Raw genomic sequence first — 26,787 nt, 5'->3', positions numbered from 1 at the left:
ACCCAGAATGCAGAGCCCCAAAGCACGAGCTTTTCTGGGGGAAAGCTGTTGGTAGGAGCCTCCAGCACTAGGGAAGGGCCCCTGCCTACCTGAGTCAGCGCCGGGCCTCTCGGGGTGGAGGCTGTCTTCCGGGTGAACCTGGCAGCACGCCTGCGCCGACTTCTGAGATTCCAGGTTGAAGGGCCCGCTGGAGATCAGACTCTCTTTTTCTTTTATCCTCTGCGTCCTGCATTCTCTCCTCTTTTTGGAGGACCCTGAAGCTGTTAGGGCCCTACTTCTGAATCAGGCCTGCCATTTGGTTCCACATACTGCCTCACAGGTGACCCCCTTGTTCTTTCTGAAGGCTGCCTGAGAGCCCTGGGGTCTACTTTCAGCAGACTTCCTCAGACCTTTGGGGCCTGCCTGGGGTGTGCTGTAGGCCAGAGCTTTGGGAGTATCTGGTGTTCTCTGTCTTACTGTGAGCAAGGAGGATAGAGGAGGGGAGAGCATGGCTTTAGCCAGATCCTGTTCATTTGGCCCAGAAGGGCAGCTAGTCCTCAGCCCCTCACTCTGTTGGTGAGATGTGGGTCCAGGCTGAATGGGCCTAGTCAGAACTAGGGAGGGGACTCTCTCTCCACGATAGCCACCACACACCCTTCCCTCCTCTTCAGCCTTCAGGGAAGCTGCCTCGCTTGGGACCTTGGTCCAAGAAACATTTTCTATTGGAGACTTTCTCCTTTCTCTCCTCCCTTTCTCCATTCTCTGCTTCCTCCCCGCGGGTTCTCCTCACCCTGGCCGCCATCCCTGCTGTGGGAAGCATCTTAGAACGTGGAAGAGGGGAAGGGGGTAAGAGAAGGACTGTGCCCTTTCAGTCCTGAGGGTTGGGAGGTTCAGTCCTGAAAGGGGAATGGGTGACTTTGGGAGCAGGGGATCAAAGAGATGTGCCAGTGTTCTCTGCTTCCCTGGGTCCTGGACAAGCAGAACCTTCTCTCTCTTACTCTCCTGGATACCCAACTTGGAACCAGCCCTTCACGGCTGCCCTGTCTAGTCCCCTGCTGTGAAGGCTAGAGGTGCTGGTGCAGGTGGGCAATGGGGCCAGAGGAGAGGGCTGCCGACACTCCACCTGGACCTCTCTCGGGTGGGGCAGCCCATAGCATCTCTGGTTGGCCTCCATCTGGGCTGCAGCTGGCTCAGGAGGGCTCAACTTACATGCGGAAATCTTGTTGACAATGAGACTTCTGGCTTTGCAGACAGTAGTATTTGGGAACTTAAAATAATGGCAATAACGGTTGCTCCTTATTGAGTGTTGGATAAAGCATTTTACGTGTGTTCTCTCACCTGCCTAATGTGAAGTAGGGAATATTTTATCACCACTTTACAAATAAGGAAACTAACGCTGGTAAGTGGAGGAGCCACGTTCTGTTGGATAGAGCTCCTCAGCATCCACTAGACCATCCACTAGACCATCCACTAGACCACAGATGCGTGGGATCACCCTACACCGGTCATCTCTTGGATGGTTTCCTTCCTGCTTTGTAATAATCTCTTCTCCCTCTTAAGTCTGGTGTTGATAATAATAAAGTTAGCGTCTGTTGAGTAAGTGGCAGATTTACGATTCGAACCCTGGCAGTTTGTCTCTGACATCTACACTCTTTTTTTTTTTTGTGAGGAAGATCAGCCCTGAGCTAACATCCGTGCTAATCCTTCTCTTTTTGCTGAGGAAGACTGGCTCTGAGCTAACATCTATTGCCAGTCCTCCTCCTTTTTTTTATCCCCCCCCCAAAGCCCCAGTAGATAGTTGTATGTCACAGTTGCACATCCTTCTAGTTGCTGCATGTGGGACGCGGCCTCAGCATGGCCGGAGAAGCGGTGCGTCGGTGCGCGCCCGGGATCCGAACCCGGGCCGCCAGTAGCGGAGCGCGTGCTCTTAACCACTAAGCCACGGGGCCGGCCCTGGCATCTACACTCTTAATCACAACTCTCTACCCCAGTAAGGAGGCGCGTGGATGACAGAGCCCTTCTTGTGGTTGTGGATGTTCCTTGACGTTCCTCATGCAGCTGAGCCTGGCTGGGAGTGCTGTCCTGCTGTGCCACACAGACCAGCTCCTGGGGCCAGAGACCCAAGAGGGATGGGCAGAGCAGAGCTCAGGACAGGCGGTGGGATTCCCAGACTTGGCTTCAGAGGGGCCAAGGGACTAAATCCTCAGCTAGACACTAAATCCCTATTCCAAATTTTGAGGATTTGAGACTGCCAAGCTCCTGCTGCATTTGGCTCATATCCTCAGAAAAGAGGGGGGTGACAAGAAACTTAGGAGGTGAATTGGAGGTTGCCAGGGAAACTTTTCCACCCATCTTCCTCTCGTAGGAGTTGGGGCAGAGGGAAGATTTCCCCTGTTCATGGCCCCTTAGGCAGGCCGGGTAGGGCAATAGGCAGTGTAGCAGCACTTGCAGGGAGGTTGGGGATGGGAACAGGTAGGCCATGGAGGCCAGGCCTTCAGGACCCTGAAGGATGGGGCTCAGGGTGCCCTTCGGTAGACTGACCCAAATGCGGGTACCAGCAGGGCCTAGAAATGCCCTTCTCTGCAAGGGGTGTGAACCCTAGAGTTCCTTTTGGAGGGGAAAAAACCAAGTATTTGAAAATCCACTGGTCTAGCAATGCTGCATGAGGACCAGCCTGGCTTAGGTGAGCTACAGGGTGTCTGGAGAACAGAGGGCAGGAGAGCTTTGTGGGCTGGAGTGGGCAGACATCAGAGGCTTTGGGGACGTGTTGTAGGTGTGAAGGTTGGTGAGGACTCCCAGAAGAAAAAGAGCCTAGGGGATGTCAGGAACCTCTCCCTTCCACGTCTGCCACACGCGTGGGGTCTTTTCTACTCTGAGGTCCGACCTCATGTGCTTCTGGAATCTGAGTCAATCAGGTCTCCCCAAACCAGCCAGCAGCTACAGTGCAGATAGAAAGGAAGGCCCTACCTTGACACAGTGAAGAAGGGGAAAGTCAAGAGCAGGACAGTTACTTTGTGTTATTGTTTTTCTGCCTAAAAAGCATCTGGTAGGGAAAGCAAGCTTCTTGTCAAGTAACCCTGGACAGTTCCTTGGGTGGTAGCAAGTCGTTCCTTTTCTCTGTGATTTTTGAGGGCTTCACCTACAGCCAGCAGAGGCTGTGAAGAACTTTGACTCACACTCCTCTGGTCACTCTGCTCCCCTCCAAATTGTCTCCTTGAAGTTTACAAGGCAGCTCTGGATGGTTCTGGGATGAGACTTCGGCAGCTGCTTTGTCTAGTCTGCTGGAGCAAGGGAACATCTGAGAGGAAAATAAGAACTAGAGTTACAGACTCACAGCAGTTTGATTGAGATATAAATCACATATCACACAATTCACTCATTTAAAGTGTACAATTCAGGGGCCGGCCCCGTGGCTTAGCAGTTAAGTGCGCGCGCTCCGCTGCTGGTGGCCCGGGTTCGGATCCCGGGCGCGCACCGACGCACCGCTTCTCCGGCCATGCTGAGGCTGCGTCCCACATACAGCAACTAGAAGGATGTGCAGCTATAACATACAACTATCTACTGGGGCTTTGGGGGAAAAAAATAATAATAATAAAATTATAAAAAAAATAAAGTGTACAATTCAGTGTCTTTTAGGAAATTCAGAGAGCTGTGTATCCATCACCACAGTCAACTGTCAATGAACATTTTCATCATCACAGGAAGAAACACCATACCCCTTAGTTGTCACCCCCAAATCCCCCCCCCTCCTCAGCCCTCCTTAGCCCTAGACTAATCTCCTTTCTGTCAGTGTAGATTTGCCCATTCTGGACATTTCATAGAAATGAATCATACAATATGGGCTCCTTTGTGACTGTCTTCGTTCACTTAGCATAATGTTTTCAAGGTTCATCCGTGTTGTAGCATGTGTCAGTACTTCATTTTTTTTTATTGCCGACGAATATTCCACTGTGTGGATATTCCGTAATTTGTTTATCCATTTGCCAGTTGTTGGACATTTGTGTGGTTTCCACTTTTTGGCTATCATGAATAGAGGATATTATGCATGAACATTGGCTTACAGGTTTTTGTGTGGACATCCATTTCCATTTCTCTTGGGTATGGACCTAGGAGAGGAGTTGCTGGATCACATGGTAACTCTGTGCTCAGCCCTTTGAGGATTATACAGGTCTTTGTATGGACGTATGTTTTCATCTGGGCCATACCCTTTTTTGTGTTATGTCTGTATGCCTGCTCAGTGCCGTTGTTGTCATTTCTGCTTCCTCACACCCTTAACTTGAGCTGTGGGGTATCTGAGGAGGGCAGACTGTTGCCTTGCTCAGACCCTGTCATTCAGTTCATTCATTGCGTGAGTATTCACTGGGCATGTACCATAGTCCAGTCTAGGTGCTGGGATGTATCAATGAATAAATGATATATGCCTGCCTTCGTGAGCTTCCGTTCTCATTGGGATAGACAACAAATCAATGCAAAATGATGAATAATAAGGGTCGATGTAAAGTGTTGGGTGGTGATGAGTGCTTTGAAATAATTCTGATCGTGTTGCTCCTGCGACTTGAGAGGCAGCCTTCTCACGGTGTGAACAGGCAACAGGAACAGTAGGAGACGCTCTCCCACGTGAGGCAGAGGAGCTGTTGGGTTATTAATGGAGGAGTGTATTTCCAGGCAGTGGAGCCACTGATGGCATAGCTCAGGTCGTAAGCTCCAGCGCCCACAGGATGTTGGCACTGGACCTGCCGCTGTGCTCTTGGGGGGAAGACTGGCTCACTCTTTCTCCTTTTTCCCCCCTGCCTTATGATTCTTTGCATGCCTGCCAGGCCCCTGGAATCTGCCCCTACACCCCCAGCCGCTTACTTTTTCTGCAGAGGGCTGAAGGGAAGGGTGTAGGGAGCTGGTAGGGCAGCATACTTAAAGGTGTGCATGTTTCCCCCCTGAAGCCCAGCTTGGGACACCTCGACTCCAAGCCCAGCAGTAAGTCCAACATGCTGCGGGGCCGCAACTCAGCCACCTCTGCTGACGAGCAGCCCCATATTGGCAACTATCGGCTCCTCAAGACCATCGGCAAGGGTAACTTCGCTAAGGTGAAGCTGGCTCGGCACATCCTAACGGGGAAGGAGGTAAGCGCTGGGGTTGGAACATGGCAGCATCTCCCAGCTGTTGACACTCCAGCAGGTAGTAGTGGGACCTCTACCACAGCCAACCTCTTGTTTCTCAAGCAGAAGTGAGATCTGATCAGATAGGGGTGCTAAGAGGAAAGGGGTAAAAAGGAGGCAGAAATATAAAGGAGAGAAGTAGATTCGAGTCCTGGGTTTAGCTTGGTCAAAGAGGTAATCTTGAGCTTTTTGTCTCACGTTCAGGTAGCTGTGAAGATCATCGATAAGACTCAACTGAACTCCTCCAGCCTCCAGAAAGTAAGCACACCACACCTCCTGTCCCTTTCTACACCTCTCCTCCGGGGTCAGTGATCTACTGACCCCATTTGGACCTCCTCATGAATCCCTAGTTTAAAATCTCTGGTCATTTCCCTATCCCCAACGCCCCTCTCCATGGCTCTGCTGTCTTGAAGGCTTTGGTTTGATACCCTGTGTGGACTCCTTCTAATTGGACTTCCTGGCCACAGGCACTGCTCTTTAGAAGTCTTTCTGCCCCTTCCCAGCCACTTGGCCTACCTGTCTGACCTACTTCCTGCATCTTGTTATCTTCTGGCCTGTGGCCAGCCCTATGCAAAAACACATGTTTGTAGCCATTACTAGAAACACATGCAGTTCCTCCCAGATCTGGAATGAGCCAAGGGAGTGGCTGTAGAAGTACAGGGATAAGAAGAGGCCGGGAACCTGCCATGGGATTCCATGCCAGAGGATGAGTGTGGAAGCCTGGGGTTTTTAGAAGCTGGACTCCAGTTCCAAGCCTCTGACAGTGTGCAGGTTAAGCACAGGTACTCCCAGTTGCCTCTCACCTCCAGGCCCTGTGTGACTAGAAGGCACAGTCATTGCACGTGATCTTCACTAGATGAGGTGGAAATTTTCCTTCCCTCCGTGACTTGTGGCAGGAAACAGGAGTCTTACTTAGCTGGTGGGGGGGCCCTCCAGGATAGTGCAACCACCTGCCCTCCCCCGGCTCAAGAAACTGAGAAGCTGGTAGGAGTGAGAAAAGGAGACTTTCGTTTGCAGAAAGGGGCAGCTTGCCAGTGGCTGGTTATTGTAGAACTGGAAACTCTTGGGGCTGGCCCCGTGGCATAGTGGTTAAGCACGCGCCCTCCGCTGCTGGTGGCCCCGGGTTCGGATCCCAGGCGCGCACTGATGCACCACTTGTCAGGCCATGCTGTGGCGGCATCCCGTATAAAATGGAGGAAGATCAGCACGGATGTTAGCCCAGGGCCAGTCTTCCTCAGCAAAAAAAGAGGAGGATTGGCATGGATGTTAGCTCAGGGCTGATCTTCCTCACAAAAAAAAAAAAAAAAGAACTGGAAACTCTCTGTACTTTCCCCATGCTGGGCTCCGGCAGTTAGGGGAAGGAGGAAATCTCCCCTCTGGCTCCCAAAAAGCTGCCCCTGTTCAGGTCAGTCCAGTTTCCTTTGTGCCCTCATACTCCAGCTGACCCTGGCTCAAATTTCTGACCTTGATTAACCTAGTTCTTTTCATCTCGTGACAGATTGAATTTTTCTTTTCATGAGGACATTGTGTTATTTGAGTTAGGAGAGGGCACACTTCATGCTAACAGAGTGAGCTACAGTGAGATTGGGAAGCTTGGGACCAGGGACTGGGGGCTGTTATTGGGAGAGACGCTCTCAGAATTAGAGTGTGGGTTGAGGTGCCCTGACACGCTGACAGCCAAAACCGAGGTGTTTATTTTTTGTTACCCCTGAGAGCCCTTCAAGGTTCTTTGGTTCAAAGGAAACAATGCTGTCATCACCAGGGCTTCTCTGCTTGGAGCTTTCCAGAAGGAAGGGAAAGAGGGCTACTGTTGGCTCAGACCCCATAGAGGAAAAGCCAGCTTGGCGTGGCCAATTGGTCTTTGGAGCCGTCCAGCCTGCCATCATCATCATTGCCAGAGTTGGCCAGGCCATCTTATGCCCCACCTCCTTTTTTCTCCCTGCCTCTTTCTGACTGGCTGGAAGGCACCAGTACCAGACAAATGTAGCCGTTTTAAAAGCCTTTTAACACACTCTGTTACCAAGGCCAATCTGATTCTGGCCAAATCACTCTATTTAAATTTGATCCCACAGTGATCCCTAAAGGACTAACAGTGAGGAAGCTAGCCCCCTCAGGGTTCTAGACGAGCCCAGGACACTCCACGCTTTCCAGACCAAGTGGCCGCCCTCAGCAGAGGAACCCTGGCAGCTACCCCTGGACCCCGTTTCAGTGCTGCTCCCCTTTACTGCCCCTGAGGTGGTGTCTAGGGTTTTTTTGCCTCTTCATCCGAGACAACTTCTGGGCCAGGGAAGGCAGCAAGAAGAACTTGGGCTCTGACAAGAAAAGGGAGCCAAAGTCAAAATCAGGTTCCTGGGGCCGGCCCCGTGGCTTAGCGGTTAAGTGCGCGCGCTCCGCTACTGGCGGCCCAGGTTCGGATCCTGGGCGTGCACTGACGCACTGCTTCTCCGGCCGTGCTGAGGCCACGTCCCACATACAGCAACTAGAAGGATGTGCAGCTATGACATACAACTATCTACTGGGGCTTTGGGGGTAAACAAGGAGGAGGATTGGCAATAGATGTTAGCTCAGGGCCGGTCTTCCTCAGCAAAAAGAGGAGGATTAGCATGGATGTTAGCTCAGGGCTGATCTTCCTCACAAAAAAAAAAAAAAAAGAATCAAGTTCCTGAAGATTTTGAAAAGCGTGTCTCTTCTTTTCCATTCCAGCTCATGAAAGCTCTGGGGCCTCATTAAAGGGAAAAAAATGTTCACTTTATACCATCAACTATCCTCCAAACCCCCCCCCAAAAAAACAAACAAACAAAAAACAACTAGTTCTGCTCTTTGTGCAAGTGATGAGGCCTGGAAGTTATGAAAAACCCCACCTCCAGTTCTCTGGCCCCCGCAGAGGGGCTGGAGTTCATTTCTGTCATCTTTCTTTATGGAAATGTATGGTTTGGAGTCCCTGATTTTGTTTCACAAAGAGAGCGTGAGTGTGTGGAGGTGGATTTGATTAAAATTGGCATCGGCTATATATAGGAGTGGCTTCTTCTGTCACCACCCCAGAGGCCCAGGAGAGAAAGGCCTACCCACTAGTGCAGAGCCCTCTGACTTCTGTAAATCAGAAGATGATGGGGTCCCCCTTAGAACTCCCCCACCCCTTCACACAGACCAAGCTGGAGTCTCTCTTGTCACTGAGCTTTGGAAGCAGCTCAGCTTCTGAATATTCATGTGCATGGGCTCACACTGCCTCCTTCAGAGGCACCCAGCCAAAACCCGGCTGCCATTTGGGGGCTGGATTCAGGTAGACTGCAGCAGAGGGCAGCTGGCTCGTGCAGGTGCTGAAGCTGAGGGTACTGGTCGTCAGAGCCCAGGTTTCCTCCCGCTGACCCTTCCTGTTCTCCGTCCCTCTCACCTGCTTCTCAGCCCTCAGGGACAGGCATGGATGATCTGGACAACTGCCCTCTTTCTTTTCCTTGCCTGTTTTCTCTTTTGGAAAAAGAATCCTAACAGTGGCTCTGTTTAGAGGGGACCTGAGGGGAGCAAGTTGAGCAGGCGTGACCACTGGTATTTTATTTTCCAGCTGTTCCGCGAAGTGAGAATAATGAAGGTTTTGAACCATCCGAACATAGGTGAGAACCAGTAGTCATTGCTTTCTTCTTCCCCCGCAGCAGGGCTCCGCCTGCCAGCATGCTGTCCTCCTCCCTGAGGCGTGTTGCCTTCTGGAGTCTTCAAGGCCGCCTCTGGGGAAGCCCAGCTCAACGTCCAACTCTGCCTCCGGCCCACTGGGCTGTCCTTAGTAGTACGGCTGCTCTGAGAGGAGCTGGTCCTTGGGAGGCTGGAATGGGAAGGGGGGAGCTTTCATCCCTAGGATGCCCCTGTGCATGTTGGGGCTTGCTGTATGGCCCCTGCCACTTCTCTGACTCATGGCTTGGCCTTTTCTCTTGTAGTTAAATTATTTGAAGTGATCGAAACTGAAAAAACTCTCTACCTTGTCATGGAATACGCTAGTGGAGGTAGGTATGGAACTGCCTTTTCTTCCAGTGCCCCTGCATCCCCCAGACCCCACAAGCTCTGACCTAGACCCTGCCCTGTCTCTTGCAGGAGAGGTGTTTGATTACCTGGTGGCTCATGGCAGAATGAAAGAGAAAGAGGCTCGAGCCAAATTCCGCCAGGTGGGTGTGACTCCCTCCATGGAGTGTGGGCCCAACCTCTGCCTTTTGGGGTTTGGCATACGTGGAGGAGCCGCCTGTCTGTAAGTGGCCTTTAGAGGGTCCTCTGGGCTTTGCTTATCTATGTGGCAGCTTAGAAATAGGTCACAGCTCCGCCAGGCCCTGGGGCCCATCCTCAAGTGCCCCTGGTCTAACCCTTCTTCCTTCCTTTCAGATAGTGTCTGCTGTGCAGTACTGTCACCAGAAGTTTATCGTTCATAGAGACTTGAAGGTAAGGTGTGCTCTTACCCCCCGTGTCTCTCAGTTAGGGCTGGGTTGTTTGCCCTCCATTCACCATGACATAACCATCAGGCTCTGAGTGTTCAAGGAAACTCCAGCCTTTAATTTTTTGGAGATGATGAGGAAGCCCCTAGGGCTGCTTTTGATACAGGCCTTATGACTGAGTTTTGGCTCCCATTCCAGCCAGCAAGCAGAGGGTCTCTGCCATTTCACCTGTTGGCACATCACCTTCCAGGGCAGCCAAATGTGGCAGGAGCGCTCCAGGCTTTATTGGTCCTTCAGGCAGCATGGCAGCTGAGCAAGGAAAGAATGTTGACTGTTCCCACAGCTGTGTCACAGCTGCTTTGCAGGTGTGCACGCTTACTCATCTCTTTCATGAGATGTTAGGGGGTGAGGCTGCATGTGAGTCTCCTGGCCCCTGAGTCCTCACAGACATGACCATGATTACCCTGGGCCTGATGCGGAAGTGTTGCACAGCTCGCAGCGTCTCCGAGCCTTCAGATCCCAGCTCTCACATGGTTGCCTGTGTGAGGAGTGGCCTGCACCACCCTCCTCGGCCCAGCCTCCTCACACTGATTGAAGGCCTGCCCTGGAGTTGGTGGAGAAAGTTCTAAGACTGGAGATGACTTCTTGTCTGTTCTCCTATGCCCCTCTGCTCCTTCCTGTCCCGTGCCTTAAGTCCACTTGGTTCCCTGACATTTTCCATCTTACCTACCAGGCAGAAAACCTGCTCTTGGATGCTGATATGAACATCAAGATTGCAGATTTTGGCTTCAGCAACGAGTTTACCTTTGGGAACAAGCTTGATACCTTCTGTGGCAGCCCTCCTTATGCTGCTCCGGAGCTCTTCCAGGGCAAAAAGTACGATGGACCCGAGGTGGACGTGTGGAGCCTGGGAGTTATCCTGTATACACTGGTCAGCGGATCCCTGCCTTTTGATGGACAGAACCTCAAGGTGGAGTGCAGCGCAGACTCAGATCATTTGTGTTACTTCTCATTTCCTCTCTCGGCCTCTGGCCTTGTCCCTGATCGCACACGTGTGCCACCTTTCTACGTTTTTCCCAAGCCAGAGCTTTAGAGGAGGGCTTGCAGAAGGGAGCAGCAGTTAAAAGGCTCCCGCACCTGGTGTAATAACCGCAGTTCTTTTCTCGAGGGATGGGCTAAATCACGTGTCCATTCACCCCTCCAAGGCACTCAGGACTGCAGGCCTCAGGCAAGCCAGACGGCACAGGGTGCTTGACTTCACCGCTTCTTGGGTGAGGTGCCTTGTCCCGGGCTCTGCCTCCTGCCATATTTCACTTGTATCTGCCTGGCCAATCTAAAGCTCTCAAGAGCCTGGATATTAGGTTTCGTCCTTTGGCCTTGGGATGATTTAAATTTCCCTCCTATAGGAGCTGCGGGAGCGGGTACTGAGGGGAAAATACCGTATTCCGTTCTACATGTCCACGGACTGTGAAAACCTGCTTAAGAAATTTCTCATCCTTAATCCTAGCAAGAGAGGCACTTTAGAGGTGAGCGGCCTGAGCCCAGCTGGCTGGAAGGTCCTGGGTTCCCAAGGAAACCTCCCAGCTGAGTCCCCTTTCTCTCTGCCCTTCCCCTTCCCTTTGTTCCCCAGCAAATCATGAAAGATCGATGGATGAATGTGGGTCATGAAGATGATGAATTAAAGCCTTATGTGGAGCCACTCCCTGACTACAAGGACCCCCGGCGGACAGGTGAGGCTGTGCTGGGCCAGGAGGTTGAGCCTGCCTAGGACTCGGGACCAACCTTAACTGTGTGTCCCCCTGTGCAGACTTGATGGTGTCCATGGGTTACACCCGAGAAGAGATCCAGGACTCGCTGGTGGGCCAGAGGTACAACGAGGTGATGGCCACCTATCTGCTCCTGGGCTACAAGAGCTCCGAGGTGTGTGCCCCCTGCTCCACCCCCTGACCTGGCCAGCTTCACTGTCAGTGGCCCCGCCATGCTTCTAGCGCCCATTGAGGGCAGAAGCTCGTCTCTGAATAGGTGTGCTCTCTGCTGACGAATCTTAAGCCTCAGCTCTGGTGGCCCAGGTCCTCGGGCCTTTGCTTTTGCCGGTCTCCATCAGTGAAGGCGCAGGGAAGCTGCTGGAGGCTGGGCCTGGGTCTGGGTTTTCACGTGGGTGAGCAGATCTGGCTCGGTCGTCTGTGTTGGTTAGACCAGCTCTAGGTCGTTCTGGCTGGATCAGTTCTGTGTTGATCTAGAAATCTTTGTGTTTGTTTCCATGTGTTTTTTTTGTTTGTTTGTTTGTTTGTGAGGAAGATCAGCCCTGAGCTAACATCTGTCACCAATCCTCCTCTTTTTGCTGAGGAAGACTGGCCCTGGGCTGACATCCACGCCCGTCTTCCTCCACTTTATATGAGACGCCAGCAGCATGGCTTGACAAGCGGTGCGTCAGTGCACGCCCGGGATCCGAACCCCGGGCCGCCACAGCGGAGTGCACGCACTTAATCTCTACACCAGCGGGCTGGCCCCTCTGTTTCTATGTGTTTGTGTCTCTCTGTATCTGGAGTGAACATCTCCGGGTTTGTGGGTGTGTGAGTCTCTGTGCCTTTCTTATAGGAGTCTTGAGTCTATGTGTTGCTTCTGCCTGGTGCTTGTGTCTGGGTATGTGCATCTGTATACATGTATGTCCATCCTCCCATCTGTGCGTCTGGAGGCTTCATGATTGTTCTTCTGCCTGTCTGGGTCATCATGTCTGTGTCTGAGTCCGTGGGTTTCTGTGGGAGTGGGGTCTTGCTCACTATCTGTGTGTCCCCACATGCACCCACAGCCTCCCTACCCTGCTCTCCCTGTGGTGCTGTTGGGCTCCTTCTCTGGGTTCTCACCTTAGCCTGCTCAGGAGGTATCTGGGGGGTCAGGGGGTGTCTCTGAATGTGTTCCTGTGGACGTGTATATCCCTCTCTGAGGGCGGGGGTCTTGAGGGGATATCTTTGGCTATGTTTGTCAGCGGCTGTGTTGGGGCATGTGTGTCCCCAGGAGTGTTGAGATGCACATTGGGCTTGCAGGGGGTCTGTCTCCTGTGAGCCTGGGGGGGGGTTTGTGTCAGGCAGAGTGATACATAATAGTGAGTCCCTCCGTAGGCATGTCCACATGACTTCAGCCCTCCTTCTTCTGTTCTTACAGCTGGAGGGCGACACCATCACCCTGAAGCCCCGGCCTTCCACCGATCTGACCAATAGCAGTGCCCCTTCCCCCTCCCACAAGGTACAGCGCAGCGTCTCAGCCAACCCCAAGCAGCGGCGCTTCAGCGACCAGGGTAAGTGCTTTGGGGAGTTGCAGGTGGGGGCTCACCCCTCTCCTGAGAGGTCGCAGGTTCTGGGGGCTCTGGATGACACAGCTGAGATTCAGTCCCCATTCAGCCCCTTAGTTGTAGCATAGCCTTGGGCAAGAACTTCCCTTGGCCTCCATGAAATGGGGTTGCTAGGTTGCTGGCAAGACTGCAGGAGAGCACCATGCATGTGGCGGGCACTCTTACGCATTCCCACCGTCCCTCTGGCCCAGCAGCTGGTCCTGCCATTCCCACCTCTAATTCCTACTCTAAGAAGACTCAGAGTAACAACGCAGAAAACAAGCGGCCTGAGGAGGACCGGGAGTCAGGGCGGAAGGCCAGCAGCACAGCCAAAGTGCCTGCCAGCCCTCTGCCCGGCCTGGAGAGGAAGAAGACCACCCCTACCCCCTCCACGGTGAGCCACGCCATCCCTTCCCTCCGCCTGGCCAGCCCCGCTCTTTCCTTCCCATCCTCTCCCCTCCTGCGGTGGGGCCTGCCCTCTCCAGGCAGCCGTTTCTTAATCCGGCTCCCTTTGGCTGCCTACCTGACTTCCCTCCGGGACCACTGTTGCTTACTGTAGAAAGCCTAGCCCCCGAGAGTAAAGGCACAATCCTTTCTTTTCCCTACCCCTATCTGCTCCTGGTGGAAGGTGGAGAGGAAGCAGGTGCTATGAACCTGCCAGTGGAACACTTTGGTTTTCTGGATACAACTCTGCCCTTTATTCCCTACAGAACAGTGTCCTCTCCACCAGCACAAATCGAAGCAGGAATTCCCCACTTTTGGAGAGGGCCAGCCTTGGCCAGGCCTCCATCCAGAATGGCAAAGACAGGTGAGCAGGCCCCGGCCATGCCTGCCACGCTCCCCAGGAGCCTCTTCTCACAGCGGTGACGTCTGTCAGCAGCACCACCTCCCCTCCCTGCTCCCGGAATTCCGTCCTGGCTCTGTCCAGTCCAGCTTTCCACACACTGGCGCCTCCTCCCTGCTCTCCACCCCTCCCTACCCTGTCTCCTCTTCCCTGTGCTCCTGTGACCGCCCCTTGCGGGGTACCAAGTGTGACTCCATGGTCGTCTCAGCTGCCTTCTCACTTCTTGACAGTGGCCAGTGCATGGCAACTGTGCTCCTCTAGGCATCAGTGCCTGAGGCTTTGTTTTGGGGGCCCCAGCTCAGGGCAAAACCAAGATGCCCACCTGAGGGGCGTACACATTGAGGGTAACTCCCGCTGTGCCCATGAGAGCAGAGCTCCCCTAACCTTGACTGTCAGCATCTCTTGATGTGTTGTGTTCTTGGCTCCGCCTCTTCTGAGCTTAATGAAAATTCCCCCTAGCAACACCCTGCTCTTTCTGTCAACGAAACATCCTTGTTCTTAGAATTCCTAGGAGACCAGTGCAGCCGGAGGCACTTGCCTCCTGTCGGCTTCCTGCACTTTTGGTTTCCTCCCCCAGGCTCGGGCCTGCCTCACCTTCCTCACCCTGCCCTCCACCTCCCAGCCCTGCTCCTCTGCTCTGACTTGCATCCCATTGCTGCTCCGGGGCCTGCCCTGGATCCTGCCAAGGCTCCCAGCTCTGGCCCTTCCCACCCCGCCCTTGCTTCCTAACCCGCACCTCCCTGCCCCTACCCACCCCTAACCCAGGCCTCTCCGCTGCTTTTGTCTCCTAGCCTAACCATGCCAGGGTCCCGGGCCTCCACGGCTTCTGCTTCCGCCGCAGTCTCTGCGGCCCGGCCCCGCCAGCACCAGAAATCCATGTCGGCCTCCGTGCACCCCAACAAGGCCACTGGGCTGCCCCCCACGGACAGTAACTGTGAGGTGCCGCGGCCCAGGCAAGTGTGCTGTGGCAGCTGGTGCACCTGCTGCCCTCGGCCTGCCCCACCCCCTACCCCCACAGTTTCTTCCCACCTGAGGTCCTGCTCTGTTCTCGTAGTCTTAGCCACAAGAAATGGCTCTGTCCCCTGTAGCCAGGAAATGGAGAGAACAAAAAATAGCTTAATGCCCCTCTTTTCCTCCAGTTCTCCCTCTCAGAACAGATATGCCAGAAGCCGTCCTGAGGCTCCAGAAGGAAGCCTTTTTGTTCTGAGCCTTCCTGGACTTCCTTAGGACCCTGGGGACAGTCAGCATCACAGGGACTCAATCCTTGAGGGTTGGTCAACATTGTCCCCTTGAGGTTCCAGTCTGCTTAGCTCCCAAGGAGCCACTTCTCTCCAGCCTGTACTGCTCTCCACACTGTCCTTCCTTACCTCCCTCCCTCCCCCAAACCATTTCCTTCCACCTCCACCCAGACATCCTCCTTACCAGTGTCCTCAGTGGTCACACCCCTTCCTTCTGTGTCCTCCGTGATGGCTGTCTCTGCCCTAGCATCCCCCTTCCCTGTTCCCACCCCAGGGCACTCCAGGTGTTCAGTGATGATGGCTTTCTCATGCCCTGATGTATTTCCCCCACCCTCACCTCTTTTCCCACAGCACAGCCCCCCAGCGTGTCCCTGTTGCCTCCCCCTCCGCCCACAACATCAGCAGCAGTGGTGGAGCCCCAGACCGAACTAATTTCCCCCGGGGTGTGTCCAGTCGAAGCACCTTCCACGCTGGGCAGCTCCGGCAGGTGCGAGACCAGCAGAATTTGCCCTACGGTGTGACTCCAGCCTCTCCCTCGGGCAACAGCCAGGGCCGGCGGGGGGCCTCTGGGAGCATCTTCAGCAAATTCACCTCCAAGTTTGTACGCAGGTGAGTAGGGGGCTTAGGGTGGCAGAGGGGCTGAGGCCAGGCCTTCCTGGCCTGGGGGTGGGGACAGAGACACCCAGAACTGGACTTGGGTCCTGGGGTTAGAAGAGGCCTCAGGAAGCCTAAGAAATTGGGTCTTTGTCAGCACCTCAGGTGCCCAAGCCCGCCCGTCCTCTCAGGCCTTCCCAACTCCTTATACACACCCCTCGTTCTCTGGCCCCGAGCAGATGGCCGATGCCGCCTCCTCCCTCAGAGAGTGTGAACTCAGATGCTAAAATAAAAGCCCCCTCTTCTCTCCTGGGTTCCCATGGAAACTTATATTTGGTGACGCAGCTGCAAAGTCATGAGGCCTGAGCCAGGCTGGGCCAGCAAGGAGAGTTTCCTGGTCTCTCGCCTCGCCCCCTCTGCCCTCCTTTCCCCTGCCCCAGTTGGTTAGGTCTGGCTGCAGCCACTCCCCTCTGCCGCAGCCATGTTCTTCAGCCGGTCCAGGAGTTGCCAAGATGAAGCCATAAATGAAATAGCTGGGGGGGCGCCAGGGCGGCCTCCTCCCTTGCAGCCCGATGTGCTGCTGCCTCTCTATGCGGGAACCAGGGTGGGGATTCTCTTCATGAGGTTTCTCACACCTGGCCCTGACCGCCCCAAACGGACAGCTTTGGTTCTCGGGATGCTGTCTGTCTCCATCCCACCGCTTCCTCTAAGCCCCTTAGTGTAGCTCGGGTAGCAGCAGGGGGCTTGGAGAGAGCAGGCTTGTCTGCCCTTCCTCCTGCACTCCGCTCCGCTCAGCTGCAGCAGCCAGAAGCCATGACCCTTTGGGCCCTGGAACGCAGGTGCGGGGCTGCAGGAGGGAGGGAGCAGTCGGGATGTCTGGGCCTCTAGTCTCGCTGAGCGGCTCTTCCATAGATGGGGTGACCCTTGAGCCTGTAAAGTCCACTCCTCACCTGCTTATCCACATACTGTCTTGTTGGTTTTTTTTTTTTTATTTCTTTTTTTATTTTGTCTTTTTTTTGTTTGTTTTTTTAGAAATCTGTCTTTCAGGTTTGCCAGAAGGTAGGCGTTGAGCCCACTCTGTGTGTGTGTGTGTGTGTGTGTGTCTGTGTCCTGTGTCCTGCGTCCATCACTAACTCCCCTTTTCTGGCTCTTGCACCCTCCTCCATCTGCTAACCACGTCTGTGTGGCCCTCTCTTTGCCATCTTAAAGGGATGAAGACTGCCTCTGACTGGGCGGCGGCACGAGGCCACGTTTGCCCTCTCAGGGCAGATGGCTTTGAAAATCATGGGTCTGTCCCCAGCAAGGGGGACCTTCTCAGGGAGTTGTCCCTTTAAGATTGTCTCCTCCCCGACCCCCAGCCCAGGTTTTGGTCCCAAGCATTGGGTTCCTTTTCTGGCCCTCTGCCCTGTCGGTGCATGCGCTGTGAAGAGGCTCCACGGGGGTCGAAAGTGCATCTGGGATGGGATCTCATTCCGGGTCTGCTGGGGGCTTCCCCTTCTCTGGTCCTCGGCACTTTGTGACTTCTTGCCCCTGTGCTATGGGATGGTAGGACTTTGGAGCTACTGCAGGGACACTGGGATCCCAGGACTTCAGTCTGAGCCTCCAGGCCTGGGGAGCCTTTGCCTCACAAGTGGGGCACAGCACCCCCTTCTGGCAGCTCCGGCAGAACTAGGCCCACCCCACCCTACCCCAGCACACCTGCTGCCTCCAGCAGTGTCTGGATGAATCAAGCTGCCTCTCGGGGCGGGGTGCTCTGGATATGGCCTGTGGCTTCCAAAGAGCCAGGAGCTGGGATGTTCTAGGTTTGGGCCACTTACCCCTAAGCCCTGGTGAGACGATGGGAGATCCCCACCTCAGGCATCTCCCTTCGTAGGCCAGATCCTGGCTCTGCCACCCCCGGCCCTACCCTCATTCTCTCTGGAGGCCTGGGTGGGCTGAATACCAAGCTGAAGACCAAGGGCCAGGTTGGGAGCCCTGGTTCCCCGAGGCTGTCAGCGCAGGCCCTGTGTTGGGTCTGGGACACCCAGCCAGCACGTTGGTGTCCCAGCTGACAGAGGAACAGCCAAGACAGGGTCTTCGGGCTTTCCCCCTTCCGCCCACTGCTCCCCACCCAGCCCTTCACTGCATGGCTGACTGTTGACTCACGAGGCCCCAGCGGGGGCCTGCCCTGCAGGGCACCTCCACCCACAGGGCAGGAGCCAGGTGGGGCTGGAGAGAGCGGCCAGCCTCCTTCCCCTGCACAGCCAGGCTCCCTGCTCGCGGTGTGCTGGTTTGCATTCGTGCGTCTGTTGTGTCTTTGTGTTCCTTTTACATGTGCTGCAGCCGCTCTCTCTCTCTCCTCACGTCCCTGCCCTCCTCCGCGTCCCTGCCCTCCTCCGCAATCCCCAGTTTCCCGGCTCCAGGCACCCATCTTCCAGCCAGGAGCTGGAGAAGCCGCTCAGCGGGGCCAGACCTCTTCCCCACCCACCCTCCCAAGCAAAGTGTCTGCCCTGCCCTGCCTTCCATCCTCCATTCTGTACAAGCAGACGGCCTGGCAGCCTGGCAGTCAGAGGAGTTATAAAAGAATGGGCGAGGCGAGCTGGTCCGCAGTCTGCCTCAGGGCCCTTCTGCTCCCCACCCAGCCCCAGGTGTCCTCAAAGCAGATCCGGCTCTTGGCCCTTTGAGCCTCTGGAGAGAGGCCTCTGTCTCCCCCAGCCCCTTCTGTCCCGGAGCACTGCAGTTCTGAGCTCTACAGCGTGAGCCCTGGCTGTGGGCTGGCGGGGGAAGCTGCCTCGTGCTGTGGCTGCGTGCTCGATGTGTATGCCTGCACATCCACACCCTCCTCCTCCCCGCCGCAGCAGAGGCTCCTTCCCCCCAGCACAGATCTCTGGGAGTGTGGGGAGGGACAGAGCCCTGCGCTGGGCTCCCTGTTGGAAAGGGACAGTTGAGCTGCCAGTGTGAGGTGCCGCAGAGCCACACTGGCCTGCCAGGTGATGGGCAAGTGGCCTTTGGGCTTGGGTCCTGCCCACCCACCAGTGGCAGCTCCCCAGACCCACCCTCAGCTGGGTCTGTGGCGGTGGAAGGAGCGAGAGGTCGCAGCACTAAACTCTCCCTCGCTCTATTTTTTGAGGAACCTGAATGAACCTGAAAGCAAAGACCGAGTGGAGACGCTCAGGTGAGAGGGCTGGAGCAGCACTGGCCCTGCCCGGGCCACCGGGCTTCCACACGCCTCCTGCTCCTCCTTCCTTCTGCCACCTGGCTCTTCCTCCAGTGGTTCTGCCCTGTCCTCACCCTCTTGGGGCCTCCCTTTCCTCAGAGAATCCCCACACCCCAACTGCAGTAGGTGTGGGCCCTTCTCAGATCTAGTATATTCTGGAAGCAGGGGCCCTGGGCTAGGTGGTTGGGGCTACAGATTCCCACCCATCTACTAGCTCACTTTCCTGTGCCTCAGCCGCTGCTTTCTGTCTGGGCTGTGGACTGCGCAGGGCTGTTGAACACTGCTCCCCTTTCTTCCCTGGCTCTCCCCTTGTCAGAGAAGAGCATGGAACTGTCACCCATGCCCCCACCAGGGCCTGGCTTCTCCTCACCTTCTCTGTCCCAAGAGACGGAGGTGCAGCACTGCCCGCCTATCCCGCCCTCCCTCTGCTCCCCGAATCAGGTCTAATGCTCCCTCTTCGAGCACTGTCGCCTCCTGGGCACCCTCCCGCTCTCCTCTCTGGTCTCAGGGTCTGTCTGCCAGGGTGGCTGTCCTGTGGGTGGGGTGCTTCAGCCCCCCCCCCGACCCCCGCCTCTGCCCTCTCCGCAGACCTCACGTAGTGGGCAGTGGAGGTAATGACAAGGAAAAGGAGGAGTTTCGAGAGGCCAAACCCCGCTCACTACGCTTCACGTGGAGTATGAAGACCACGAGCTCCATGGAGCCTAACGAGATGATGCGGGAGATCCGCAAGGTGCTGGACGCAAACAGCTGCCAGAGCGAGCTGCACGAGAAGTACATGCTGTTGTGCATGCACGGCACGCCGGGCCAGGAGAACTTCGTGCAGTGGGAGATGGAGGTGTGCAAACTGCCGCGGCTCTCGCTCAACGGTGTTCGATTTAAGCGGATATCGGGCACCTCCATGGCCTTCAAAAACATTGCCTCCAAAATAGCCAACGAGCTTAAGCTTTAACAGGCTGCCAGGAGTGGGGGGCGACGGAGGCGGGCCAGCTGGACTTAGCTGCTGGGGCCGGCCGCTCCACCCCACCTGGGCGAGACTGCAGAGATGGATCGGTGTGTCTCCCCCTGCTGGCACTTCTCCCTCCCCGCCCTTCTCAGTTTTTTTCTTCCATGTTTGTGGGGGATGGGAGATGGTTCCTTCCCTCCCACATTTACCCCTGCCCAGAAATTCCCCCTTCCCCCCTCGCTCCCACAGGAGGCAAAGGAAGAGGAGGGAGGGGTGGGGGGGCAGGGCTCCCCCTCGGTACTGCGGTTGCACAGAGTATTTCGCCTAAACCAAGAAATTTTTTATTACCAAAAAGAAAAAAGAAAAAAAAAAAATCCCAGCGGCCACCTTTCCTCCCTGCCCCATTGGGACAGTTGAGACTGGATCTGTGGGGTTTCCCGGGAGGGTGGCTCAGGGCTGGAACACTCTCAGGCAAGAGTGGTGGAGTTCCCTGTCAGGCCCTCCGCCAGGCCCACTTTGGGCTTCTCCCCTCTCCCCCTCCTTCCCCTCCAAGCAAACCACCAGAGGTGGCCTTCCCCTGACCTCAGGCCCCAGGGCTGGAGGCCTGGGCGGCTGGGGCTGGGCTGGGGGGTGCTGTGCAGCCCTGAAGCAGGTGGGGCTGGCGGCGGCGAGGCATGGGGCTCGGCCTCCCTCCACACTGTATCCTCTGCCCCTCCTTCCCCTGAGCTGGGCATTTCCTTCCACAAGCTGCTGTGGGGACTTTTGTTCCCCTCCTCAAAAGTCTGTGCCATCTTCTCCCATCCCCTCCCAGGTAGAAGGCGGGGCTGACCCCAGGGCTGGGAGAGGGGAGGGGACTGCAGGGCAGATGGGCTCCTCAGCCCCCAGGGGGCCGCCTGGGCTGCTAGTCTCCGGAACAGGGACCTGGGCATTCTCCATTATGGGAGAGCCTTTGTCTGAAAGCACAGCCCCCCTCGCCGTTTCTCTTCCCTCCCCACTGCTCCCCGTCATTGGCATTAATCTGGGCACCAGCTAGTTCCATAGCAGTGACTTCCCTCACCACTCATCTCTCGGCCTTGCCTTTTCTTCCTGACACTGTCGCCCCTCCTCTCAGGAGACACTGCCCAGGGCCTCCATGGCCGCCTGGCGGGGGCTGGATGGGGCAGCGGGGCCGGGAGCCTCTGCCCTCCACAGGGTGGGGGACAGCTAGGCCAAGTGACTCTCAGCTTGCTCACCTCCACGGCCAGTGTGGGAGTGGCTGGTTATGGGCACTTGGCTGGTGGCGGCCGCTGCATCCCTTAATTTATTTCTCTGCTGTTTCTGTTCTTGAGAAATTGGGGGAGGGGGTCCTGCACAGAGGCTGCCCCTACCCTCACCTGAGTTGTACATTTTTTTGTGATGGGTTTTATTTTTTATTTTATTATTTTATTTTTTTGATTTATGATGACTCCACCCCTACTCATCACCCCCACTCCCAGGCCAGGCTCCGTAGCAAGTCGAGCCCTTGGGTCCCAGGAAGGGGCCTCGCCAACCTCAGCCCTCCTGCGCCAAGCCCCGACTGGACTGCGGGCTGCTCCGGCTCTGACCAAGGGCTCCCCCTCCCTTCCTCCCTCCTTCCCTATGGAACAGCCCGGGTGCTCCGAGGGGCCCGGAGGGCATGGCTTGGCTCCCAAAGGGGGTGGTGGCCAGGGGGGCTCCCAGGCAAGGTGGCCCCTCCCCACCCAGCCCCCCCCTGCACTTAGTTTCTCCCCTGGATCAAACACGTAATAAAGAGAATGTTTGGAATCTGAGCTGCCTCCACCTGTTTCTTCTCCCACCCGGGCAGGCACCCAGTCCCGGTGGGCAAGATGTGGCCCAGCCCGCCTGCCGCCTGCCGCAGGAGAGAATTGATTACTGTCTGGGGCCTGGGGGAAAGGCCCGCACTCGGCGGCGCTCCCTCCTACCCTCCCCTCATGGCACTGACAGGTCCTTACTCCAAAAGGGAAAGAGGACTCGGTGAGCTTGGAAGGTTTTATTTATTTTTTAAAAACATTGAAAAATAAACCCACGTCTGCATATGTTCCCAGCCCTCCTTTCTCTAAGCTTGGGGGTGGTGGGGCACAGTGGGCACCCTCAGAGCTCCTCAGCACTTCCCACCCAGCCCCTGAGGACAGGAGAGCTGCCCCTCCAGCCCCTGCTGCCAACAGGCCCCAAGGAACCTCTCTGCCCACCTCCCCTCTCCGGGCCCCTCCCCACCTCACCCCAGACTTATTGCTAAAAGAAGGGAAGGAGGAAGAACAGCCCACACGCCCAACTGTCCTCTCCCCCACCCACCGAGCTAATCACTACCCCCTCTACACAAAGGGCAGAGCCCAAAGGCCAAGCCCCAGCAGACCAGGAGGCAGCCATTCCAGTCCCAGCCAGAGGAGAAAGTACCCTCGGGCCAGCTCGGAAGGCCCAAGTCCCAGCCACTGGCTGGGGTGGGGGCGGAGATAGGCTCAGCTGCCAGAAAGATGTGCAGAACCTGCAGGTCCAGGCTGGCTGTGCCCATCAGCTGGCCGGATCTTCAAAAGACATGGCAAGAGCTCTAATCCCTTCCGTCCTCAGGGAAGCCAGAGGTGCCTGAGGATGTCCAGCAAGGGGGTTCTGGAGCCTCTGGTTGGTGGAGGGGCTCAGGGCTCAGAGTGAGGGTGCTGGAGGCTCCAGGGGGGCTCCAATCAGGGTGGGTGGGGGCTGAGGGCCAGGGCGGGCACTGTGGCGGGAGGCAGCCAGAGCAGGGCGGATGAGAGGTGGCGGGGGCTGGTTGGGGGCCAGCCGAGGCTGGAGGAAGCGGCCCTGCTGCAGTGGGGGTGGCTGGCGAAGCAGAGTGGGAGCTGTGGGCAAAGGCGGCCTTAGCAGCGGGGGCGGCTGGGACAGCGAGGTGGGAGGGGGAGGCAGGGGTGGCGCAGGGGGCACTGATCGGGGCACGGATGTTGAGACAGATGTAATCTGGACCTGAGAGGAGAGAAAAGAGCGAGAAACCAGGCTCTCTCATGCCCTCGGCCCCGTCTAGGCGATTCCTCTCCTCTCTTCTCTGAAGGGTTTCCTCTCCCCTTCTCACCTCATCATCTTCCTCTAGGGCCGGGGCTGGCAAGGGAGCCCCTCTCCTAGCCTCCTCCATGGGGACCGGGGCTCCAGGGGCCCCATCCTGCTCGGCCTCCCATTCCTGCAGCACCTCCTCCAGATTGAAGCGGCGCCGGTAGCTCACAAAGAAGGTCTTCACCTGGGTCAGAGTCTTGTTCCCAATCACCTCTGCAATAGCCCCAAAGTCTTTGCCATACCTACGGATGGCTGCAAGGAGTCAAAAGGGCAGCAGAGTGTGAACACCCCTGAGAACTAGTTACTTCCCTGATCCTCCCCCTCCACCCCGGGTCCTCGGAGGGTGGGAAGACTCTGGGGGCCCTCTATTTCCCCCACAGGCGAACCCACCTTGTACAGCCAAAAGCTGCTCATCCGTGGTCCAGCGGGAGTTGAACTTGGTGTTGGCCTGGAGAGGAAGGAATATATCCTTCAGACTCCAAAATACGGAAACGGAGGCCTTGCTCTCTGAACGAACTCCCCTTCCTGCTCTGCCTCCAAGAGAACCCCCTTCTGCACCCAAACTCGAAAAGCCTCACCTCAGGGGGGCGCAGTGGATCAATGCCACCCTCCAGGGCTTGGCGGAGGCTGCTGTTGGTCTGCTTCATGCTTTGCACCTGGGAAGGTCGAGAAATAAAGGGACGTCAGACCCTCCACGCCACGGAGGCCATCAATACCAGCTCCCGCCAGGGCCCTCCTTGCCAACCAAGCTCTTCGCCACCCACCATCTAGCTCATTCCTCCCTCACAACCACTCAGTAGAGGAGACGCCGGGGTTCGCCCCTTTTCACAGAAAAAGGCCCAGAAAAGAACACCCAGTTACTCGGAAGCCCAGAGGATGGGGCAGAGGAAGGCTTGGCGCCTGCACCACCTCCCTTCCACCTCAGCTGCCCGCAATCATAGTTCCCAGCTGCCAACTGCCCCCTATGCATGGCCCTTTCTTTCCTTGGGCCCTACCTGGCGCTTGAGGGAGATGAGCTGGGAGTCCAGGCCTCGAAGCGTGAGGTTGGCAAGGTCCGGGCTTCCTGACACGGCAGTGAGGCCCTCGGGGCTCAGGTACATGCCCTTGGGTGGGCGCCGCCGGGTTCGCAGCGGGTGGTGGCGGTACTGAGACCCCTGGACCTCCTTCTTCCCTGGGCCTGGGCGGGCATTCAGGGGCCGAGAGGGCAGAGGCTGCCAGGGAAAGGAGAGGGGGTGGGTAGTGCAGAGCCCAAAGAGAGGGCAGGCAGGCGGGCAGGGCCAGACCAGCTCTGGGACCTCACCTCTCTCTTGGGGTCTCCGGCATCCGGCTCTCCCTCACTCACGGCTCCTCGTCCTTCTTCAAGCTCATCACTACTGACACAGGGCCAGGGAGGGAGTGAGGCAGAGGCTAGGGGCCTCCAGGGGCTTGGCTTGCCCCCACCCTTCCCTGGGCCCCCACCTGTCTTCTTTGTCCTTTCGGCCCCCCAGCCGCCGGGCCTGTCTGTCCATCACGCTGGTCCGGCTGCGGGTCTTCTTCCAAGAGTAATAATACTTCACCAGGCTGGGGATCAGCTTGTCGGGCAGCTGAAGGGGCAACGCCAGAGGCTGGGGCCCAACCAAGACTCGGGCCCCAGGCAGGCTCGTCAGAAAGGAGGGGCTAAGGAGCACCGGCGGGGGTGGAGGGGCTTTACCATCTGCTGGATCCGCTGGAAGCACTTGCCGTGGAAGCCAAAGGCCTGTTCAAAGAGCACCTTGTCCTCCACAGTCCACTCGTCGGGGAACGGGGTGAAGTTGGCCAGGTCGGCCAGGGACTTCTCCACGTCATGCTTATGCCACAGGAGCATGCCCAGGGCCTGGCCCGGGAAAGGAGACAACTCAGGCTCAGCCATTTTTGGCACCGTGTCGTCTCCACCCCAAATCCCTGCAGGGCCAAGGCTCACCTGCTCAATGTTGTAGCCATGCTTCTCCTTGGCCATCGCAATGTACTTGTCAACTGCAAGGGCAGGAGGGCCGGGTCTTGGAGGAGGGGTTACGACTCCTAACCCAGGCCTGCCCAGACAGAGGTACACCCCCAGGGACTAGGCAGGGGTTGAATCCACACACCTCAGCCTCCAGCCCATTTCTGAGAAGAGCTGAGAAGAGCTGGCCGCCAGCTAGCATGCACCCCAGCCCCCAGCCCCCAGCTCCCAGGGATGTGCATGAACCCAGGGTCCCAACCCCACTCACGCTTGGCATCTGACACACAGTGGTTGGGCGACCACACCAGCATCCCCTTCAGCTCCTTGTTGCTGTAGCGTGCGGGGCTCTCTGAAAGGCAGAGGACGGAAGACATTCAGACCAGCCTGGTGGCACTGGCCTGAACCCATGGCCAGAAGGCGGCAGAGGAGTGGGGCCTGCAAGGTGATGCCTAGAGGGAAGGAGGGGCAGAGACCCAGACAGGAAGGCAGAGCAGGAAAACTAACCGTGCCACAGGGCCACCCACCCCCGCCCACCCGCCTGCCCGCCTGTCCTTCCAGTGGGCACCAGCCAAGGGCTCCCCCAGGTGGGGCTCTGGGCCAAGCCACGGGCCCTCTGCCCCCCTCCCTTCGCAGCCTGCCCTGCCACTCACCAGGCTTGCACTCCGGAATTACGGCCTGGTAATTGGTTCCAACGCGGATCATGCTGTCTGTGGAGCCAGGGGGAGGCAGTCAGGACTCCAGGGAGGGAGGGAGGATGGGAGGATGTAGCGGGGGAGGTGACTGGCCTGGAGTTCTCCTCCCTGACCACCCAGGGCCCCCACCTTCCAGGAGGCTCACTTTACTCTATCTTCCCCCTCAGTTATCCTCAGCCACAGAAGGAACTGGAAGAGGGAGAGACCCTACCTAGTCACAGCCATGGGGGGGCGGGAGAGGGGGCCAAGGGACCAATTTTAGAGCCCAGGCCAAGCAGAGCCCTTTGTTCTGGCTGGGGGGGCAGGGGGCTTGGAGGGCTGCCCCCAGACCTGGACCACAGCCCTGCAGGGAATCCAAGCTCCTCCCCACCACATGAGCCTCACAGCTCTGCCCGGTGTGAAGGTGTCTTTCCAGCCCCTGCCCGAGCCAGACCTCAGTCCCCTGCAAGGTGGCAAGGTATGAGGGGCCCAATCCGTGGAAAGGAGGGGCGCCTGAGTCCCTCAGGGACTGAGGGCAGGGCGGGGGCGGGCAGGACAGCCTCCTCCGCCTCTAGGGGCCCAGCCTCCAGATTCCCTGCGCCGGCCTGGGGAGAAGCAAGGCAAAGGCTCCAAGCCAGGGGGTGGCAGGAATCATCAGTATAACACGCCCGTGGTCGGCAACTCCCCCGCCCCACTCCGCGCCCCCCGAGCCGGTGCGCCTTTAACCCCAGGCCGCCGGGCTCACCGTGCGAGTGCTCCTCCTCGCTGCTGTCATCCTCCGAGTGGGGCTGTCCGCCGTTGGGCGCCGTCTTGGACCGGCTGCGGGACAGGATCCCGGAGCCCGCGCTCGGCTTCTCCATCACCGAGGGCATTACCCCGCCCAGCTGCCCCGGAGGGCGCGGGAGCCTTCGGAGAGCAGCGGTGGTTGCCGCGCTCGCCTCGCGTGCCGTGCCCGGCCCGGCCTGGAGAGGTCGCCACTGAGGCTACGAGAGGCAGGAGGTCAGCGTGGCGAGGGTCCGGCGGGGCGGGAGGCCAGCGGGCAGCGCGGCGCTCTTCGCGACCCCCACGGGCGAAGGCGTCAGAAAAGTTTGTGCAGAAGTGGGGTACGCGGGGGATGCGCGCAAGGTCCGGTGCGGCTGTGGCGCGCTCGCTCTGTGCGCTCCACGGGGTTGGGGCTCCCCCGGAGAAGTCGGGGCGCCCTGCCCTCGGGGCGCCCCGGAGCCCCAGCGCCCGCCTGCCCACGCAGTTCAGCAGGCGGCCGCTGCCGTGCAATTGGCGCCCCCCGCGGGCTCCGCACCTCTCGGCTGCACCGGGATGCCCCAGTCCCCGGGTGGGGACCCCTGTCCCGACCAGACCCCTGCCTGCGACGGCAGCCGGCGGGGCCGCAGCGGCGGCGGCGAGACGGCGCGCACGGCGCA

The 26,787-nt window shown here is 57.4% G+C and overlaps 2 protein-coding genes across 11 annotated transcripts in view; one reads left to right on the top strand and one right to left on the bottom strand.

Moving 5' to 3' along the window:
• The window catches only part of MARK2 (microtubule affinity regulating kinase 2), a 56,762-nt gene extending 35,288 nt beyond the window's left edge, over positions 1-21,474 (top strand). For 2 of the 8 annotated variants that reach the window (XM_058526588.1, XM_058526596.1), the window contains exons 2-19: positions 4,917-5,096; positions 5,337-5,390; positions 8,692-8,740; positions 9,059-9,124; positions 9,213-9,283; positions 9,495-9,551; positions 10,278-10,514; positions 10,951-11,070; positions 11,175-11,274; positions 11,352-11,464; positions 12,707-12,839; positions 13,085-13,266; positions 13,583-13,680; positions 14,508-14,669; positions 15,306-15,563; positions 16,581-16,607; positions 18,658-18,702; positions 19,333-21,474. In XM_058526588.1, coding sequence (XP_058382571.1) covers positions 4,917-5,096; positions 5,337-5,390; positions 8,692-8,740; positions 9,059-9,124; positions 9,213-9,283; positions 9,495-9,551; positions 10,278-10,514; positions 10,951-11,070; positions 11,175-11,274; positions 11,352-11,464; positions 12,707-12,839; positions 13,085-13,266; positions 13,583-13,680; positions 14,508-14,669; positions 15,306-15,563; positions 16,581-16,607; positions 18,658-18,702; positions 19,333-19,693 — 2,313 coding nt within the window. In that variant the 3' untranslated portion in view covers positions 19,694-21,474. The remainder of the gene's footprint in view (positions 1-4,916; positions 5,097-5,336; positions 5,391-8,691; positions 8,741-9,058; positions 9,125-9,212; positions 9,284-9,494; positions 9,552-10,277; positions 10,515-10,950; positions 11,071-11,174; positions 11,275-11,351; positions 11,465-12,706; positions 12,840-13,084; positions 13,267-13,582; positions 13,681-14,507; positions 14,670-15,305; positions 15,564-16,580; positions 16,608-18,657; positions 18,703-19,332) is intronic. The other 6 variants (XM_058526589.1, XM_058526592.1, XM_058526590.1 and 3 more) reach the window with 6 other exon arrangements.
• A 206-nt stretch (positions 21,475-21,680) lies between these two features.
• RCOR2 (REST corepressor 2) lies at positions 21,681-26,575 on the bottom strand. 3 transcript variants are annotated; one of them, XM_058526597.1, is made up of 12 exons: positions 26,115-26,573; positions 25,349-25,405; positions 24,967-25,047; positions 24,681-24,733; positions 24,432-24,593; positions 24,200-24,324; positions 24,042-24,114; positions 23,737-23,952; positions 23,320-23,397; positions 23,132-23,189; positions 22,764-22,993; positions 22,276-22,657 (listed from the first exon to the last, which is right to left on the bottom strand). In XM_058526597.1, exons 1-12 carry the CDS (start codon positions 26,239-26,241, stop codon positions 22,343-22,345), a joined length of 1,575 nt encoding a protein of 524 aa, XP_058382580.1. In that variant the 5' UTR covers positions 26,242-26,573; the 3' UTR covers positions 22,276-22,342. The 3 variants fall into 3 exon arrangements, with proteins under 3 accessions (XP_058382582.1, XP_058382580.1, XP_058382581.1); XM_058526598.1 differs by having other exon boundaries at positions 24,042-24,111; positions 26,115-26,571; XM_058526599.1 differs by lacking the exon at positions 22,764-22,993 and having other exon boundaries at positions 21,681-22,657; positions 24,042-24,111; positions 26,115-26,575.
• Between the last annotated feature and the right edge of the window lie 212 nt (positions 26,576-26,787).

This window comes from Diceros bicornis, chromosome 31 (assembly GCF_020826845.1).
Source record: "Diceros bicornis minor isolate mBicDic1 chromosome 31, mDicBic1.mat.cur, whole genome shotgun sequence".
Taxonomy (NCBI): domain Eukaryota; kingdom Metazoa; phylum Chordata; class Mammalia; order Perissodactyla; family Rhinocerotidae; genus Diceros; species Diceros bicornis.
Note: the sequence above shows the minus strand (reverse complement) of the source record. Positions and strands in the feature narration are given on the sequence as shown.